The 20,566-nt window shown below is 40.4% G+C and overlaps 1 protein-coding gene across 5 annotated transcripts in view; it reads right to left on the bottom strand.

Annotated features, from left to right (window-relative positions):
- Nucleotides 1-20,566, bottom strand: part of nalcn (sodium leak channel, non-selective) — a 118,819-nt gene that overhangs the window by 27,333 nt on the left and 70,920 nt on the right. For all 5 annotated transcript variants that reach the window (XM_049484687.1, XM_049484685.1, XM_049484686.1 and 2 more), the window contains exons 17-20: nt 7,817-7,953; nt 6,889-7,030; nt 6,591-6,664; nt 1,388-1,489 (exon numbers count right to left, since the gene is read on the bottom strand). In XM_049484687.1, coding sequence (XP_049340644.1) covers nt 1,388-1,489; nt 6,591-6,664; nt 6,889-7,030; nt 7,817-7,953 — 455 coding nt within the window. The remainder of the gene's footprint in view (nt 1-1,387; nt 1,490-6,590; nt 6,665-6,888; nt 7,031-7,816; nt 7,954-20,566) is intronic.

Raw genomic sequence — 20,566 nt, 5'->3', positions numbered from 1 at the left:
CTCTGAGTTAGAAGCTATATGCATGCTGCACATGGGAAATCCATGTCCAGAAAGTAAAAATTCTACCCAGGGTGGATTTTTACTTTTACTTTCTCTGTGTGTAACTATACGTTTAAATAGGATCTCCGGTGGATTTTGCGTTTTACAGAGATTCTAAGACTAGGTCAGTGGCTGAACTGCACTGCTGTAAAGTAACATATGACATTGCAAAGACTGATATTAGCGTAAAAATGTCTTCATTTTAAAATGTTTCTAAATGTCATGCATCTTGCCATCTTGTACAGTATGTATTCTAATATTAGTGTTGTTGTAAGAATCTTATGATAAGTGCCAAGAATAAAGATCATAGTATTGGACATATATAACTTTTGTTGAATGTGTTTTTAGTGTTCAAGTTATATAATGTATGTGTGTGTGTGTTTTTGTCAGGGTTCATACACTTTTAAACGAATAATTTTCATGTTTTTTTCATGACTTTTGCATGTCTTCGAGACAAATTTTCATGACTATACGATTTTTAAATAAATCAGTGCAGACATGGACAATAAAACCTAAATCAACTAAAACTATAATCCAAATTGATTATAGTAAGCCTGAAATATTAAATCATCAATAATAAAATGTGTGTCAGATTCTGAGAGCTCCATTGTGTTTGTGTAAATTACTGAATTAACTCTGAGCTGATGTATTTGTAGCTCATAATAGATTTTCTCCATCAATAAACTGGAACACAAAGATTTGTAGACCAATACTCCAAAACTTTCTGGGTATTTTTATTTTTCCAAAACTTATCCAGACCTAATAATTGCTATTTTTTAAATTTCATGACTTTTCCAGGTTTTTAATGATCGTACAAACCCTGTTCTGTGTGTGTAAAAGAGAGAGAGGCAGTGAGTGTGTGTTTCTGTGTGTGTATGAGAGAGAGAGAGGCAGTGAGTGTGTGTTTCTGTGTGTGTATGAGAGAGAGAGAGAGAGAGAGAGGCAGTGAGTGTGTGTTTCTGTGTGTGTATGAGAGAGAGAGAGAGAGAGAGAGAGAGAGAGGCAGTGAGTGTGTGTTTCTGTGTGTGTATGAGAGAGAGAGAGAGAGAGAGAGAGAGAGAGAGAGAGAGAGGCAGTGAGTGTGTGTTTCTGTGTGTGTAAAAGAGAGAGAGAGAGAGAGAGAGAGAGAGAGAGAGAGGCAGTGAGTGTGTGTTTCTGTGTGTGTAAAAGAGAGAGAGAGGCAGTGAGTGTGTGTTTCTGTGTGTGTATGAGAGAGAGAGAGAGAGAGAGAGAGAGAGAGAGAGAGGCAGTGAGTGTGTGTTTCTGTGTGTGTATGAGAGAGAGAGAGAGAGAGAGAGAGAGAGAGAGAGAGAGAGAGGCAGTGAGTGTGTGTATGCTTTGAGCTCACCTGCGCTCCTGGCGGATGTGGTGCTGCACACTGAGGATGGAGCGCTCTTTGGTTGGCTGGCCCTCAAAGGAGCCGCTCAGCATGCGCTGTCTGGTGCAAGCCCTGAAACCACAACCAGGCAACAGCTTTAGCAAACACTCCTCACTGATACACACATTTTATTATTTATTTCTACTTTCATCTGCGTTTGCTTATGAGTATCAAAAGTACTTTAGCTTTGGCTAACCTGTACCACACTGCCTGAATCATCAAGACTTCTTATTGCATTGATATGAATATGTGGTCCTATGTGTATGTGTTCATGGTGGTGACATTACAACCAAGAAGAATTTAAAAGGGGCTGGTTATGCCATTTTAGTGGACTCTGCAGTGGGTGGTAACTTTTAAAACATTTTAAAACAACATTTATAGAGTTTTTTTTTTTTTAGAAAAGCAGACTAAGACACTGTTCTCTATGATCAGAGGATTCTATGTTGGTTTAAATCACAGATCATGCTGTTCGCCATCAGCAGCCAGAGTCAGAGAGAGTGCAACCGGCTTAACGGGTCACATTTGTTGATCAGCACAGGCATCTGTTAGCTGTTTTTTAAAGCAGGGGATCTGACGCTTCCTTCCAAGAGCGTTGGCTACCAGGTGATGCTGTATAAGAGTCAGGTTTGAAAAGAAGCAGTGGCTCGTACCTGTCAAGTTTTTAATGAAAAAATAAGGGGAACATTTCCACCACCCGCTTCGAGATGTATTATAGCATCATGATATAGTATGTAGTAATTAATATTGTTATATTAATATATGTTAATATATGTTCATAGTATGTATGAGTATGTATCATCATACATACAAATACATTAGTTTCGCAGCCAAAACGGGAGACTTGACAGGTATGCAGTGGCTGACTTAAACAAAAAAAAAAACAAAAAAAAAAAACAATATGAAATGGACTTAGAGTGTAGTAGAGACACATGATAGCACGTGTGAACATTTAGTGAATAGTATACCTTTATTCACCCCCAGCATTTCCAAATATGATGTTTTAAGACAATGCTTCCAACAGGCTTACATTGCAAATGATAGAGGTATAGCGTTACAATGCAAAAAAAAAAAAAAAAAAAAAAAAAAAAAACTTTTTTACACAATCACCAGGTTAAAGTAACAATTCATTGGTAGAATTTCAAGGCCTCTTACCAATGAAGTGTGGAGCTACTTTGAGCTTGTTAATGGTGTGAAAATAGTGATTTCTTTGCATGGGTCTCTTCCCTATGCCCCTATCGTTAGCATTGTAAGCCTGTTGGGAGCACTGGCTAAAAAATGCTGGGAGTGAATGAAGGAGGGCTATTAAAAAAAAAAAAAAAAGTTTGTACTTGTTATCATGCTTCACTACAACCAAAGTCCATTTCACACTGGAGTTCTCCTTTAAAACCTGTTGTATGCAGTAAGTGCTAGTTTTCAGCCTCTTAGTTTGGGGTATATTGATAGTTATCAATATGGTTATCCCCTTTTACTCGCTAATAAACTGATTAATAGAACAGAGAAGATGAACCCTCGCTCAAACAATCCTTTACAAACCATCATAAAACTACTTAACCTCTGTTTCAATACAAACGGCACCATCTTTTATGATCTAAATGCAGAAAATGTGTAGATTAAGTGCTGATTTATAAGCTCCTTAAGAAGCACTGCGACCTGCACATTAGCCTCTCATTCAGAGATCACCAGAGCCGTCCCAGAGGAAAGCTGCTGCTCACGACCATCCTGCAGCACTGTGCGCATACACTGCATGGCAGATGGCACTTACTAGCATACAGGAAGTTAGCACAGGTAGGAGGCAGGTCTGAGGAGCTGAGCCACTGCTGAGAAGAAAACTAATTAATCTCTTTTTAGCACAGTCAATTATAGAGCATAAAATCACAAGCATGACCTGAGAAAATATAACAAAGGGTAAATATAATGCCTTTTAATTTATGAACTTGAGGTTTTTTAAAGGTTTGTGCAGGTCTTTCATCAAAGTCTGTGCTACAGTAGAACAGGTTCTTTCCTAAGGGAAGTATGTTTCTGCCAAATAGAACCAATCATTAATGTACACTGCTGTGAAAAAGTATTTGCAGAGAAAGATTTCCATTGTTTTTGCCTCTTTTTTTAATCAAATCGACATTTTTAGATTAACAAACATGTTAGTATTAGACAAATATAATCTGAGTAAATATAAAAGGCAGTTTTTATATATAATTTATTACAGAATTGTTTTATTTCAGCCACATTGGAGGGTTTTCCATTATGAACAGCATGTTTATCTCAATCAGATTTTGACTACGCCACTCCAAAAAATTTATTTTGTCATTCCAAGATGGTAAGATATACTGTAAGATGGGCCTGCTTGTCCTTTTTGCTCAGCAGTGACTGAACTCAAGAAATCTGTAAGAGGGGCAAATAGTTTCTGACAGCACTGTATATAAAATATGTTTCACTTTTTGAATTAATTTACTGAAATAAATTAACTTTTTGATTATATTCAGTTTTTTTTTTTAAGTTGCACCTGTACATCTTAGCCTGTACAAACAAAGAAGAGGTAGAACAATAAATGTGTGTGATTAATAAAAGTTTCAGATTTTTAAGACTTTGATTAAAAAAGTCAACTGTTCTGACTCTTAAAACCCACTAAGATGATATATGTACAAATTGGGTTTCTGTCCGAATACACTGCCTGGCCAAAGAAAAGTTGGTCTGCAGGTTTAGGTTCAGCAACAGTATGTGCTGAAAGAATGAGGTCAGCTGACTACCTGAATATACTGAATATAGACCAGGTTATTCCTGGATTAATGGATTTATTATTTCTTCCCTGATGATACACACGGCCATATTCCAAGATGACTACAATGTCAGGATTGATGGGGCTGGAATTGTGAAAGAGTTCAGGGTTCAGGGAGCATGAGATCATCATTTATCATTTTCACACATGGACTGAGAGAGTTCACCACAGAGTCCAGATCTTAACCTCATTGAGAATCTTTGGGATGAGCTGGATGGAGAAGAGCTATTTTGTGCAGTGGTCAGACTCTACCATCATCAATGCTGCTGCAAGATCTTGGTGAAAAAATAATCCAGCAACAGTGGATTGAAATACTGTAAATCTTGTGACATTGCAGAAAAAGCTTATTGAAACAATGCCACAGTGAATGTGTGACGCAATCAAAAACGTAAATAAAGGCGGTACTACTAAATATTAGAGTGTGACCTTTTTTTTTTTTGTCCAGGCAGTGTACTTATGCCCTAAAAATGACTATGCTGACAAACTGCAGTGCTGTGTCATTGGTCTCTGTCACTGTCCCGCTCGACCAAATGGTCTGCTATTAATGTGCTTTTCACATCTCTGTTGTTTCATCCATTAAAGCCCAACAGGCTGTGGATGAATACACACGCAGACATCTCCCTATCATCATTCAGCCCGTTAGCCTGCTGCTGGCCGCCGCCGCTGCTGCTTTGTTGCCCATTAATTGCAAAGTCATGTACCAGAACACAACTAATGACAATCTGGGCTTCAGGAGAATGTGTCAGCCTTATTTATGGCCACTCAGTGTGATGAGTGGCTGCCCGGGTGTGTGTGTGTGCGTGTGTGTGTGTGCTTGTGTCTGCACACACAGACAGACCGAAAGCCCAGACGGCACAAGCAGACGACGTGGGATGGCTACTGATGTGCTGTCTGGCAGGAGGAGGAGGAGGGGAGGAGCGAGTGTTTGTGCGTGTGTGTGTGTGTGTGTGTGTGTGTTATGCGAGCGGATACGATAATGGCAGGTAGGCAGGGATTTGGGACGCTGCAGACGTGCTCTGAAAGCTGATGGCACAGCACAAGGTGCACAAGCCCAGTGTGAAACAGACTGGGCCACGCAGCCTCACGCAGTCTCGAGCAGCCTCACGCAGCTTCACGCAGCTTCACGGCCAAGCCCAGCCCAGTGCTAAACTTTTAATTATTAATTAGTTTATTCACGCTGATAGGCTCCCCACAACGAGATCAGAGACAGAAGCACCACTATCTGTCCTAACGCTGGATCAGCCAGACAGCAAGCGCTACCCGACAGCCTGAGGGAATCAAAAACACAAACACATTTTTCCCTGTAATTGAATTAAACCACTCAGTATCAAACTGCCACAACACTGCCCCAATGCTTTTAATCTGAAAACCAGACCATCGCATTACATCTCTGCCAATACATCTTTGGCTAATCTATATTTTGGCCAACATCTGTGCTTAATTAATTAATGAGACTGGCTTTTTGGATGGAAAATGAGAGCTAATACACTGCCAACCATCCAGAAACAGCTAGATTTTTTAATGGTTTTTAATATAAATGAGCTTGTTCACTACTTTAAACAAAATCATTGATACAAATCATTGTACTTTGTAGAAAACAGAAGAATAACCCAGTTCATTTACAGTACAATCCACTAAGTATTACAGTCCTAAATAGCAAAACATCACTCAAAAATGACAACCTCTTGCTATGATGTCAGCAACCACAGCTTTCAGGTTATTAAATCAATTTTAGAGAGACAGTATTTAAAAAAATCTGCTTTCAATAATTTACAAAGTCTAAATCACTTAATTACTAAACACGGTTTAATAACATTAATATAGATATTAGATATTAACTTTCAGATTTAGGAAGTATTTTGTGTTAATGCTTCCTTTATGTTAGTGACTTTTATTTTGACACAGGCTGTTTTTCACCAAGGATCTCAGCTAATTGACTATTATCGTATATAGGCAGTGGGCCTTATAATCCGGTGCACCTTATGTATGAATTCTACCAGTCAGGTATTAAGGAGCACTAAAGCATCTCTGCTAAAATACAGTGTTAAAAGGGAGTTTGGGTAAAGTTTCTCCAGCACTGAGGCTGGAGTGCTGGAGCAGCATTAGCATTAGCTGCTAACCACAGCGCTAGCTCAAAGTTCAGAGATAAGTAAACGGGATTGTAGTTTGTGTGTTAACTGTGTTAAAATAAGCTACGTGAGACGAACCGCTAGCTAATTGGACCCTGGCTTAACAGAATATTCAGGGTTCCTCAGTGTAGCGCTATCAGGCGGCATTTACTAGCGCTGCTGGCTAACTAGCTGCTGGCTAACTAGCGCTGTTTAGCTTAACCACTGCTAAACGCATCATCTTTTAAAATAGACTCCTGACTAAAGAAGAAAAAAAGGTTTTGGAACTTACCGTAGAATTTTATTGACTGTTGTTTCCTTTTCTAGCAGGTTGCGAGCACGGATGCTGAATATTGATCTTCTTAGCTAGAGTGGATGAAAAAAAAAACATTCAACTTTAAGCCACAGAGAACAGACCCCACTCTCACAGAGGTCAGAGTGAAGCGCAATTACTGCTGGTGATAAACATGTAATAATGGTGATAAACTGTATCCGCAAACAGATAACGGCTAGTTAAAGCAGATAAATATGGAACATAAGGTGAAAATGCAGGATTCCAGTAATAGTGGTAATGGTGGTGTGCTCCTTACCTTCTGATCAATGTATTTATTATCCTCAATAGCAGAGCGTTTGGAGTGATCGCAGGAGGAAGACGAGGCGGAGGGGAGTCTACGAAATAGACAGCTGGGGTCCTGCTGCTGCCGGTCAATAAACTGCTTCATAAAGCTTTCCCTGTAACACACACACACACACACACACATAAACATGCAATACATAACCTTACATTACAGCTGCAACTAACATGTGTTTGGTTTTTATAATAGCCCATTACTTTCTGCAAAAAAAAAGTTCAGCCCAAGTTGAGTTTTAGCTGGTAATAGTGAGGCCTGCAGTTCTTTAGATGTTGTTCTGGGTTCTTTTGGAACCTCTTAGATGAGTTGTCCATGCCCTTGTGGAGTAATTTTGATAGGCTGGTCACTCCTGGGGATGTACACATATGTTTAATGTTTTTTTTTTATTTTTATTTTTTTTTATAAATAATAGCTCTTACTGTGGTTCACTGGAGTCACTTGATTCCACAGGTTTGGTAGTAAACAGGCCTGGATGTGTTTAGCGAAATTGAACTCTGAATTGAGCTTTCTAAATAATGCAATTAATCACAGTTAATTCATGGTTCTGTATCTACTCAGGTTATTTAGGTCTGTTATTAAAATTTGTTTGATAATGAAAATGATCATCTTAAAAGGATGATATAAAAGTAAAAACAAAATAAATACTTTTATTATGGCACTGCATCTGGAGTCCAGTTATACTACACTAGACCTCCCACTCCCTCACTTCCCTGGCTTATTTAACCAGGTTGAGACCAAAGACTAGCTGGGTGTTCCCAAGTTGTCCATCAAAATGCAAACAGACCACTGATATAAGAAAACTAAAACTGGAAACTGGAGTAGGTTTGAGTGGTATTTAATGCACCGCAGTAATCAGACGGTTGGAACAGACGAGTTCGTTCGATACCTAATCCTGGGCACAGTGAAGTCGGACGGCAGCTTGGATATCTTCACCATCTGTGGTCTGTTGGGGAACTTCTCAAAGATGCGTAAACGCAGGGGAAGCTTCTCTTTTGTATCTGCATTGGCTTCACTCTGCTTCAGCTAAAGAGAGAAAACACACAAAAAAAAACATTTCATAAAGAACAGCACCAGCAGACATTGATTAAGCATCTTCTTTTAAATCAACAGAGATAATTATGTTGGTTCAGCACAGAGATACAATGAGCAAAAACTCAAAATCACATACAGAATGGTTCAGGTTTTCTACATTACCAATTTACATCTGTCTTCATCACTTACAATTAAACAGGTGGTGCTCATTATTTAATTTCTATCCAAGCATTGGCCCTATCATCTAATTTTTATATATATATATTTTATTTCTACTGATGTCACAGCCATGCATGAACGCTCTAGTGATGTAGTGAAGTATTTTGAATGGAATCGGACTCTCTGGAGCTGGTAAGCATGAACCTGTTGGCATCATACCAAGTGTAAAATCCCTCGGTATTGATCTGTGGAGCTGGCTGTCGATGGTGCCCAATCCAGTACTTGAAGTTGAAATAAGATCAGGAATTGGGGGTGAGGTGAGGGGGTGATCTTTTAAAACCCTAAGCTCACTTTTGTTGCTGAATGCAATCAAATCCTCACAGCAATGCTGCAGAATCTAGTAGGAATCTTTTTTTTGGTCTGTAGAGAAAGAGAGTAAGAGAGTTACTCCACCCTCAGCTCAAATTTGAAAAAGGCTAAAAAAAATAGGAGTGGTAGTTTGGGAGGGGCACTGGGTGATGTATGGGTTTAGAGGCAGGACAGGAGGTAGAGCTGATGTGGCTGAAATGGTTGGATGTCAGCAGGGGGGCGGTATTATTGATTGTCTGATTTGCATATTGTGATGTGTCTGTGTAGCAAAGTACACAAAAACATAATTCACGCCTATAGCGCAGTTGAACCTGTGAGGGCGCTGGAGAGACTAAAATTGCCACAAAAAAAATAAATAAATTGGTAATAGTTATCATTGTTACTAGTTGTTATAATTGCTTGGGAAAAAATATCAGCACCATCAGTCGTTAAAGTGTCTGTTTAATAATGCTATTAATAAAGAAATGCAATGCAACATTATTTAACCCATTTCATGGCAGTCCTGCCATCATGTCAATTTTCAAGTTCTTACTATTTCCACTCTGATGGTTCTGATGGAACCATCGTCCTCTTTGTCAGTGGGGGAGGACGAGCTAAGCTAGAATTCAGACAGGTCCTCAGGCGCTCTGGTGCAATGTGTCATACCTTTTTATCATTCCCCAGCTCTATTATGCAATACAAAAGCTGTGGGTGATTAGCACTGTGCACTTGAGTGGCTCACCCTTCGACTGTCAGGCAATCACTCGACTGGAGAGCGAAGACAAGCCTGAATGGAGTCAGTGTGGAGCACTGCCTGTGAGCAACAATAACCCAAACAAGATAATAAACACGTAATTGAAGCTTTGTTGTTTCATCAAAGAGAGAGAGAGGTCAGGGATTCCTTGTGTGCAATAGAAGGAACTGAATGGACCAATCATTTCTCTTGTGTGCTATTGGGTGAAAGCAGATGCAAATACAGCAAACTGTATGTCAAACAAGCTTAACAGACGGACTTGTATCTTAGAAACATATATATAAAACCCATTTTTATAGTATTTTCGTATGTTACAAAATGTACAAAGCATTCTCTAAAGAAGTTTTAGAATTTTTAGACCACGCCCCTCCAATGACCACCCAGAAAACATTTCACATGTTTATTTTTACACTGTAAGCTAGAAGTGTAATCCACACACAATTGTTTTTCACCTGTAGTGAGGAACTTGCTTTCTTTTACAGTCTGTAAGTTAGTAAAGTAAGTTGTTTGGTTATTGTTTCTAGTTATCTACTACATAGGAAAACAACAATTTATGTTTACTACCTTATTAAGCTATTAATTGTAATGCTAATAGTAAGAAACTATTGTGAACTGTTGGTGACGGTTGGTTGACACAGCATATCCTGTTCCATAGGGTTTTTTACTCTAGGGCCAATAAAACTGATATTAATAATTATATATGATAATGATAATAGCATAATAATAATATGATAATAAGTATAACTGTAGCTCTGAGTGTAAGAGTCTAAAGTCTAGGATTACATACAGGTTGGAAACATTATTCTACTGTACAGAACTATATTTGTTACATATACATATTAACACATATTAATACTTCTATGGCTCACCAGTCACTTTTATAATCAATGGTATAGCACCTTGCACATTGCTCTGTTGATTATTTATTGGCTGTTAGCAACATCTACTGCACTGCTCCGTTTACAGTTACAGTTATTTACCTTGTATAGAAGGATTTTTATATGCTTATATATTTTCTGTTCTTCTGTGTTTAATTCATGTTGAATATATTTCTTATTGTATTGTGTTGTTGCTGCCTAAATTTCCTTTGGGATCAATGAATGTCTGTCTGTCTATCTATCTATCTATTAACATTTTAATAAAAGCAGAATTTTTTCTGAGGTCATCTAGTGTACCACTTTGAGATGATTGGAGTACCACCAGTGCTACCTGGTGTACCACAGTTTCAGAACCACAGCTCTAAAGCAAAGCTTGGTTTAGAGTTGGACCACGATGCTGTTCTCAAAACCCATCCAAAGATGGCAGCAGCGCACAGCCTGAAACAAGCCAACCAGACACAATCAGCCCCCACACCATACATCAGGAAAAATAACATCAAAGCAAATTAACAGCACAAATTCCATTTTCACGAGACGGCCTCAGTCAGAACAGCCGTGCTGCAGAACAGTCATGCACGCGGGCAAACCGGTCAGACAAAAGGAGAACGACTCGATTTTGGGGGTAGCCAATTATATAAATTTAATTACCTATGAAAGCATCCTATTGAAATTCCTTGACTGGCACACTCTGTCTGCGAGACAGCAGATAAATCTGATGCATTTCTGATTGGGGGCGAGTGGCACCCGGGATGGAGTGCTCTGATGAATGCTTATCGTTGGAAACAAGCTGGCAGCCTGAGCGATTCTGCCTGACTTCACGAGGCCACCGAAAGACCCTTCCGGAAATGAAAACGGGGGGTTTGTTGAGTGAGAGGTGATGGAGGGAACAGAATGAAAAGGAGAAATGCTAATCTGTTTATTGCCTTCAGCCAGAGGGCTCCGCATGCAAAGCCATTCTTTCACCACCCAGTGAAAGTGTTCGCAAGCATCAGTTAGGTGCCTATAGGTCTGTAGCTGGTTTTGAAGCTGAAAGACACTAAGAGTCATGGAGGAAGCACTGTTCTGAGTAATGCACTGACATGGCATTGTTGTGTTATTGCTGTTGAGAGCCTACAGTACAGTGAGGAGGAAGGATGGCACCAGGGCGCTGGGCATATGGGTTGAGAGGGTGCAGTGCTTGACCCGCTCCACAAGAAGCTCATAGTGGCTTCTGTCATTTGGAGCCAAGAGCTTTTTTTCCAGTGCTGTATATTGCAGTATTTAAAAGTCACATTGTAAATGAATATATTATATTGGCCTACACTTTTGGTTTATCAAAAAAAAAAAAAGTTGGTTACATAACTAGATGTCTTTGATGCATTTAAACTCAAGTCAACAAACACAAATAACCAGAGGAACATTTCTGATTGGTTAGGATCTCACAGGTTTGGTGCAAAATTTTCTCTTCTAGAGAAACATAAATAAAAACCTTACGTTAAGTATATTCAGTAGCGGCATCAACTTATCTGGTGTCTGAGGAACCTGCCATGGACTTTCACACCATGGAGATATTCAATGTTTAAAAAAAAAAAAATCAGTGTTCCAGATCTTTTTGAGAAAGCAATGGGTGTGATGTGCTCAAAATTAAGAGCAAAACAGACCATTCAGACTGTTATCAGCAACAAGTCAAAAAGTCAGGACATGTCAATCTAGATAAAACAATTTAAAAAAATACAACACGTTTTGCGATCATGCAGAAATTACATCACATTACATTACATTTGGCAGACGCTTTTGTCCAAAGCGACTTACAATAGTGAAGTACAAAAGTAATAGAAGTTTAAAGGTAAAAACATCTTTATATAGGGCCTAAAGGAGGTCAAAGGGAAATAATGGGATAGAGGAGTGAAGTAGGGGAAGAATGAGGTTAGATTGGGTTAGATGTAGTTAGTTAGTTAGTTAGAGGTGTTAGGAGAGTAGGTGCTGTTTGAAGAGCTCTGTCTTCAGGAGTTTCTTAAAGATAGTGAGAGATTCTCCTGATCTGGTAGTAGAAGGTAGTTAGTTAGAGGTGTTAGGAGAGTAAGTGCTCTTTGAAGAGCTCTGTCTTCAGGAGTTTATTAAAGATAGTGAGAGATTCTCCTGATCTGGTAGTGGAAGGTAGTTTCCAAGTACACTAGATTCAGCCCAAAAAAATCTAAGATTCTGAAGCACTACAGCCCTCCTAAAGAGCACCACAGGTGCACACACTTCAGAAGAATTTCTAAATACAGTTTAAATGGCCCGGGACTGGTAGATCTAGAGATACTGCAGAAAGCAACACCTGGGCAATAGGATATTCATGTCCTGGCACCTTGTTTTGGGACTGAGGACTGATGCAAATGCCACAGTGAGACACGTGTACCTGTGTTGTGCACTCAACCCCCTCCTTACCTGAGACAAGATAATGCTGTGCATCTCCTCTCATCTCTCCGACTGCAGTGTACAGCAAAGCCCAGAGGAGACGAGCGGCCTGCACTCTTGACCTTTCACTGTATTCTTACTTAATGCAGCCGCTGCTGAGAAACTTTGAAAACTGCTACAGTCATCTGTTCTAGTCTCGGAGCCTGGAGCCTTCTAGTCTCACTCTGGAGCAAAGGTGGATTTCCCCAAGATAAGAAACAGAAACAGCGCCTCTACATTTGTTTTGAGATGAATGTATTGTTTAAGCATAAGAGTTTGAAACCTTAACCAGTCCCTAAGGCCCCAATCAATGGCTCTGCGCTCGGCGGGACTGTTGTACGCGAACGCTCTGCTCAGCAGCAGCCTCTTATTAGCTCTCACCCTGCGCTGCTCAGAAACATGGCCTACTGTGGAGAGAACACACGCTTCCCCACTATTTACATCCCCCCATATAAACAACCCAACAGAAGCCGTGCAGCTTCGCTACACTGCGTCTCGCCTGCTTGTCTATTCTGGGTTTGAGCCTTATTGTTTAAAATGGAAGCTAAAATAAGGCTGCGAGCCAGAATATTAAGCCTTTCGTAGCAGTTTCAGGAGCATACAGAATGTTTTCTGGCAACATGTTTTGCACAAAATTTTTGCATACAAAGCTACAGTTGGTTACAGTTGTTACATTAATTGCACATTGTGCCAGTAAGAGCATGAAGAGTGTGAAGGTTCAATTAGCAGGGTAAGAGCACAGTTTTGCTCAAAATATTGCAGTGCACACAACATTATGGGTGACATCCAGAGTTCAAAACAGGACAAATTGTTGATGCACGCCTTGCTGGAGCATCTGTGACCAAGACAGCAAGTCTTTGTGATGCATCAAGAGCCACGGTATCCAGGGTAATGTCAGCATACCACCAAGAAGGACCAACCACATCCAACAGGATTAACTGTGGACGCTGTAAGAGGAAGCTGTCTGAAAGGGATGTTCGGGTACTAACCCGGATTGTATCCAAAAAACATAAAACCACCGCTGCCCAAATCATTCGAATCACCTCAACTCTCCTGTTTTCACCAGAACTGTCCGACACCACAATCAATTATTGTGCTCTAAAACCAGGTGTTTCAGATTCATTGTTCAAACCCTGTAGACTTGCAATTAATACAGCATTTTTGATCAGTGAAATGCAATAAAATGGAATTAAATCATCTAGTACAAATGTTTGCTCGATGATACAGTTACTCCAATAAAAGCAGGATGGATAATCTCTTTCTGTAATACTCTATAATGCTCCTATCTCTCCCACACTCAGCTCTGCCTGCGATCTGCAGCCTCTGGACTACATTGCCCAGGATGCACCACACACCGACACCAATATACCCAATCCCGATTACATGACACAGCACATGAGCAGATCACCTGAGTACTAGCCACACGGTTTAGCCATTTACTGTAGCTATAAATTGGCCTCATTTGCTCTTCTAAAGTCATTGATGAGTATTGACAGTTCTAGTGACGGCTAGTAAATTGGGACAAGGCCGGGGAAAAAACGCCCTTATAAGGAGATAGGGAGCCTAAGAACGGGCAGAAAAACAAGAACGAGGATTGTAAAGGACAGGGGAGGACTGTAAACAAAAGCTCACCAGAGAAGCATTTTATTTATTTTTTTTATTTTATTTGTTTCATGTGCCGCCTATTGCCGACCCCTGCTATAGGCATTCAACAGCAAAAATAAGGCAAACTCTGCCACACTGACTGCTGTTTTTACATGAATAAAAGCATAAACAACTTTTTTCTTTCGTTTGGGTGCTAATTGAAAGAATCACAGGTCAGTGCTGCTGTGGTCTGCTTATTTTTGCATTAACGCAGGGTTCTGCAGGCTAATGAAGTGTGTATGTGTGTCTGTGTTTCGTGTAAGAGACCAGAGCAAAGCCTTTGCTCCGCATAATGAGGAATCAGAAACAGCTTTTTTCATAAATCAGTGCAGTGCTAGCGGAGAGGCTAAAATGACTACAGTGGCCTTCAGACATATTAGGGTGATCCATTCACTCTTTTCACACATTCTTTCCAATTTCAGGCTTGGGTGATCGGCGCATTAGGCTTTTCTTCTGCACGTCCTCCACCTCTGTGAAAGACTGTGCTCTTATTATTGATCAATCACTTCATGCTTTACAGCACATTCACAAAAAACATGACGGATGGATACTGTGCTACTGGAGTCACGGGGAGGTAGACGAGCTTCGCAAATCGCCACTCTGCTACTCTGCTACTCACCAACATGAATCTATTGCCCAAATCTACTCCACAGACCACTAACCACTTTAACGCTCCACTTCAGCAAGTATAAACAGAACAGAGCTAATGTAAGCACAGGTAAAACAACGCTCGGTACTTTGTCTGGGTGTAGAAGTGAGTTACTACACAGCAGTACTACTATGAATGAGCTCTGGATAAATAAAATAAGAGACCACCTAAAAATGAAAAATTAGTTTCTTAGATTTGACCTAAATTGAAAACCTCCGGAATATAATCAAAAGGAAGAGGGATGATCAGAAGCCATCAAACCAAACTGAACTGCTTGAATTTTTGCACCAGGAGTAAAGGCATAAAGTTATCTAAAAGCCCAAAAGCAGTGTGTAAGAATGGTGGAGGAGAACATACCAAGATGTATGAAAACTGTGATTTAAAACCACTGTTATTCCACCAAATATTGATTTCTGAGGCCTTAAACCTTTATGAATATGAACTTTTTTCTTTGTATTATTTGAGGTCTGAAAGCCATTTCTCATTTTTTGCAAATAAATGCTCTAAATGACAATATTTTTATCTGGCATCTGGAAAAAGGGGTGTGGCTGACTTCACTTGTGTCGGAGGAGGCATGTACAATTCTTCATATGTTTGAGACATTGCTAGAGCTGAGTGGAGGACTAAGAGGTGAGTGGAGTAAATGACCTTCCAAATTGGGAAGACAAAGAGGGTGAAAAGAGAGTAAATTAACTGAAACAATGAAATGAGGGAAAGGATGTTAATTGCTAAATACAATTAAGTTAAAAACTGCAGATTTTTTGTTTGTGCAACCAACATCTAGGTCCACATCAGCTAAACCATTTGCAATGTTTTGCTTTCAATATTTTGGAATTTACAGGGAATTGAGGCAAGCTATCATCAGCTATTTAACAATAAAATAAGAAAATAAACCAGTGCTGCTGTGCCATAATGCATTGTCTCAGCTCATGGATGTGCGTCATGTAGCATGGGCGCTCTCTGTCTTGTTCATGGGGGTTGTACAATTTCCTCATGCTACCAATATGGCAGGAACCTTATCAGATACAGAGATAGATGAGCAAGAGGAAGAAAACAAGTGGAAAGATGGGAGAAAAAGAATGGATGCTAACAGAAGTGATAACAGACCCAGAGATGGATGCTGAATCCTTATGCACCAGGACCTTAACATCACAACAGAGTAGGATGAACTACTGCTAACATGAACCAAATCCATGTTCTCAGAAAAAAAAAAAAGTTTGTTTAAAGTCCAAGCTCTTCTGACCTCCTTGATAAAAAGCCAGTGTTCTTTATTAAGAGACAATTCTAAAATCTAACCTCAGGACCCTTTGTCCTTCAAAAATAAAGCAATTCAAATATCTGTAGGCTTTAACAGTGATGTCGGAGTGAGTGAGCTCTGTATCTGAAGGAGATGACAAGTGCTTTCAGAGTTGCTGGGAGCCAGAAGTCTTCTTCTAAATCTCACAGGAACAAAATGGGGGCGTGTTAGCATTAGCTTTGATCACTGCTTCAGATCTCACTTCTGTCTTCAGCATGCAGCATCCAGTTTGGTGGGCCATGAATATTCTCCAGGGAAAATATCTGAACAATAGCGTATCAACTGTCAGGATCCTTACAGCAAGGGAATGAAAATAAGATACAACTTGCAGCAATATCTACTTTAATGGTATGAAAATATGCAAGGTTAGCAAGAAAATCTGCATCAGCCTGATGAGATTAGTTTGGATGCTACCTAAACGAAAACGTGATTCAACACAGTCACCAACTATCAGCGAATAATGCAGCTCAGAAAAACAGCTGTCATTAAAATGCATACCAGACTGGAAATTAAAACCAGAATAACACTGTTAGTTTAAGAGTAGTCTAAATCATGATTGGAAGGTCATAAATTAGAATCTAGGCCTTCATACACCACTTAATTCTCTCTCCAACTGTTGACTCCAAAGAACGAAAAATGTAGCAAAGCAAACTAGCAAAGACTCTGAAATCAAGGCACAAACTGTGTAGTCTAGCCCAGGCTTATTCTAGGTTTCATAATGTAAATTCAGAATAATCTATAGAAATTATACACATATTAGAGTGCTGCCACTATGATCAGAAGATTGCTGGTTTGAATCCCATTTATGTAGCTTGCCATCAGCTGCCGGAGCCCTGGTAGATGGCGCTCTCTCCTCTCATCACTCCCATGGTGATGTGGATCAGCACAAGGCGTCTGTGAGCTGATGTATCGGAACCGAGTCACTGTGCTTTCCTCCGAGCGTGCTGTGATGCTATTTACAGAAATTACAAATCTAATAATAATTATAATTATTCTGTTAATACTTATGAAATTGTAAAATACTGCCATGCCGTGATACCTTGATTTTTGCAGAGACATTTAATATATCATGAAAACCTAAATTGTGAAGATCTTTAAACTGAATCAGCAGCACACATCAAAGACATAAATCAGATTAGTTTAGGAGTGTCTACACACTACATCCTGATTTTTCTATGGAGAGTATCAGAACCTGGCATTCTGCTAGCGTCGCTCCCTGTGCCGCTACAGTGCGAGCTTGCCCTCATTTGGAAAGCTGTTAATGGGCAGGAGCCATGCATCCCATGTAATCCATCACAGCCCAAGCCGTGCAGTGTTTATCGATCAGCCGGCCGATGTCTGAAAGGACAGAGGAACGTGCGGATGGTGGGATGAAGGAGAGGGAAAATAGAAAGAAGAGCTCCGGCACTGATCTCAGATCAAATGAGATGATGAGGACATTCATCAGGAGGAGCAGGAGGACGGCTAGGTGAAGGCTTTCTGAATGTCATCAAGGTTTTATAACCCTCAGAAGAATGCTGTATGGTTCTGCATTAAACTTTGCACGGCATGTTGCGTCCCCAGGTAAAACAGCTTTCACATAAACACATAATCCATCAACTTGACATGTGATTTATACGGTTCAAGTTTCTTTTTTTTCTTTCTTTCAGTTTAATTGGAGTTTAATCTTCTTTCAGTTTAATCTTTGAACATAGCTGGAGTCTGTGAGAAATGCTGCTTACATGCTTCCATCTGTGAGAACTTCTTTCATTAAGGGTTAAAAAATTCACTTTTCTGTTTGCAAATGTAGATACTGTATGTTTTTCTTTGGTTTAGTGTTTCTTTTGTATTGCAATACATTGATATGTTACTAATGACAAAAGAAGCCACTGATTGAAATTTTGCAATATGAACAGGACTCTTTGTAAAGCTAATCTTGGTGCCTGTTTGTGGATAAAGTCACACCCTTTAATAAAAAGAGCCAATCAGCTTGCTGCTTGTGCTAAAAAATGGTGAAAATTAGCAGCCAGCAGGGAAATCCCGCCATCGATGTGGAGATCTGCGCAAGCGTAGCAGACATGAGTCGAAAAATCTAGAGATTTTGGTCAGAATTGGTCAGTTTGACCATAAACTGCCCTCTAGTGGATTTATTACTTATTGTCTAAGCTGACATAAAGAACTAAAACTTTATCTGTGCTGTAGCTGTGATGCTTATAATGATTATATAAATCTGACACATACATACGTCGTTTTTTCCCCAAACTTGAGGTATATCTGTCGGTCTGTCTCAACAAGTTTGGGTTATATGTGCTCCAGCCCTGCTCTCCAGACTCGTAGGAGTTCCATAAGAAGCATGGGGGAAGAGGGGTCATTCCTTCCCTCTCATTTAGCCTCTAATGAGGCGTGCTGGTGCTGCATAGGCTATAAACTCCCAGACCACTTAGAGCCGCACCTCTGGCACCCGGGAGGCCGGCTGGCAGGCTGCTTAGTGCGGCAGGAGAGCGTCAGACCGTGGCTGCAGCTCCTCTCCACGGCTCCTCTGAGGAAAACGGAAGGTGACATTGAAGCCATTTGCGCCGCCACGTGTGTCCCCTGTGCGGCACCATGTTCACGGCTGCCGGCGGACGGAGGGTCCCTTCGGCAGAGCGGATCGTGGCTTTTATTTAACGTCCCGGTGCTGGGAAAGGCGGGACTGAGATAAGGAGAGATGTCATGATAGTTAGGGCTCATCTGGTCAAGCGAATCCTTTCATGCGAAAACGGATAGTTAAAACGAATAGAGTCGCAGTGGGGGGACAAGAAAGTGGGTCAAGGTAAAAGGTGAGACGGGAGAGTGTGCACACACACACACACACGTGCACACACACACACACACACTCACACACACAGACTGTCTGGGGCAGCAGACATCTGGATCAGGTGCTGTGTGTGGAGCAAGGAGGAGGGGTGGGATAAAAAAGGTGGAACTTTTCGAGGTCAGAGACGAGCGTTCCAGCCTAAGCGTTTCGTTTGATGGACAGCTCTGTCACTGTGGGAGGTAGGAGGGACAGGCCTGTCAAATTCAACAGACTTCTGGGTGCACAAGTGGGACAGACAGAGACTTAAACAGGCAAGTTTTAAAGTTTTATGGTTTTAGCTGTGTGTGTGTGTGTGTGTGTGTGTTTATCCAAAGTATTCATACCGCTTGATCTTTTAGACATTTTGTCACCTTACAACCACAAACCTAAATTTATTTATTATTTTATCTATTTATTTATTATTATTTTTTTTGTTTGTTTGTTTTAAGTAATAGACTCTGAAACCTCTAAATAAACTACAGTGCAATCAATTGCCATCAGAAGTCATTAAATTCACTAATTAAGTCTAGCTGTGTGTAATTTAGTCTTAGTATAAATACATCTGTTCTGTAAAGGCTGCAATGGTTTGATAAAGTTATGGTTTTGATACAGGGTTAAGTTTCCCCAATCCATCATCCAAAAACAGAACCTGAAAAGTATTCTACAACTGTTTCTACAAATCTACCAAGACAGGGCCATGGTCCACCCAAACTGACAGATCCAGCAAGGAGGGCACTGGTCAGAGAACCAGCCAAGAGGCCCATGGTCACTCTGGAGGAGCTGCAGAGAGATTCACAGCTCAGGTGGATGAGGAGAAGATAAATGGAGCTAAATACAGGGCAATCCTGGAAGAAAGGGACATTCACCTTCCGGCAAGACAATGACCCTAAACATATGGCCAGAGTTACAAAACAGACCAATGCTGACCAAGCATGGGTGGGAAGTGTGTGAGGGATGACATGGTCTTCTCTGGTCTTGTGAAGAGCAGATGTTTTTCATCCCAATAAGAGGTAGGAGACATGAAACCAAACATTCACCCTCATCAGATCAAATTTAGGCTCTTAGTCTCTTCTTCATCGTGTGCCAACCGATACATTCCTCAGCAACTGCAAACAACAAGCTCAATACCCTCAGAAGCAGGAGAAGAGGGAATACGTCTCAATTTCTCTTCCATTTTTGGCTTCTATTCGCACTAAAAAAAACAAAAAATCTTGGCTAATTTCACAGCTGTGTTGGTAAGCTATACAAGCCGAGTGTTTTTATGCCAAGCGGGGAAACTATGGTCCCAGCCGGGCTTCTTTTTCACACACTGTGTGAGGGATTGAGGGGGCTTGTGAGCTGCAATATCAGCAGGGCAGCCTCACGCCTCCCTGTTGCACAAGGAGTACAAACAGATAGAGCTACAGATAGAGCACTGCGAGTGCAGATTCTGCACTAGATGGCAGTGTGGTTAGACATAAAACGCCTGGGTAAGAAGAAGAACAACAAAAAAATCTATTAAAAAAAAAAAAAACGACACGTTTTGAAGTTCAATCTTTAGATGTCAAAAAGAAGGCACAATTTGACCTTGTTATAGAGGCCACCCATGCGTGCATGTATGTATGTATGCATGACTGAGTGATTACTCGTGAGTTTAGAAAGT

The sequence above is a fragment of the Astyanax mexicanus genome, chromosome 11 (genome assembly GCF_023375975.1).
Source record: "Astyanax mexicanus isolate ESR-SI-001 chromosome 11, AstMex3_surface, whole genome shotgun sequence".
NCBI classification, from domain to species: domain Eukaryota; kingdom Metazoa; phylum Chordata; class Actinopteri; order Characiformes; family Acestrorhamphidae; genus Astyanax; species Astyanax mexicanus.
This window is presented reverse-complemented; position numbering and strand designations above follow the sequence as displayed.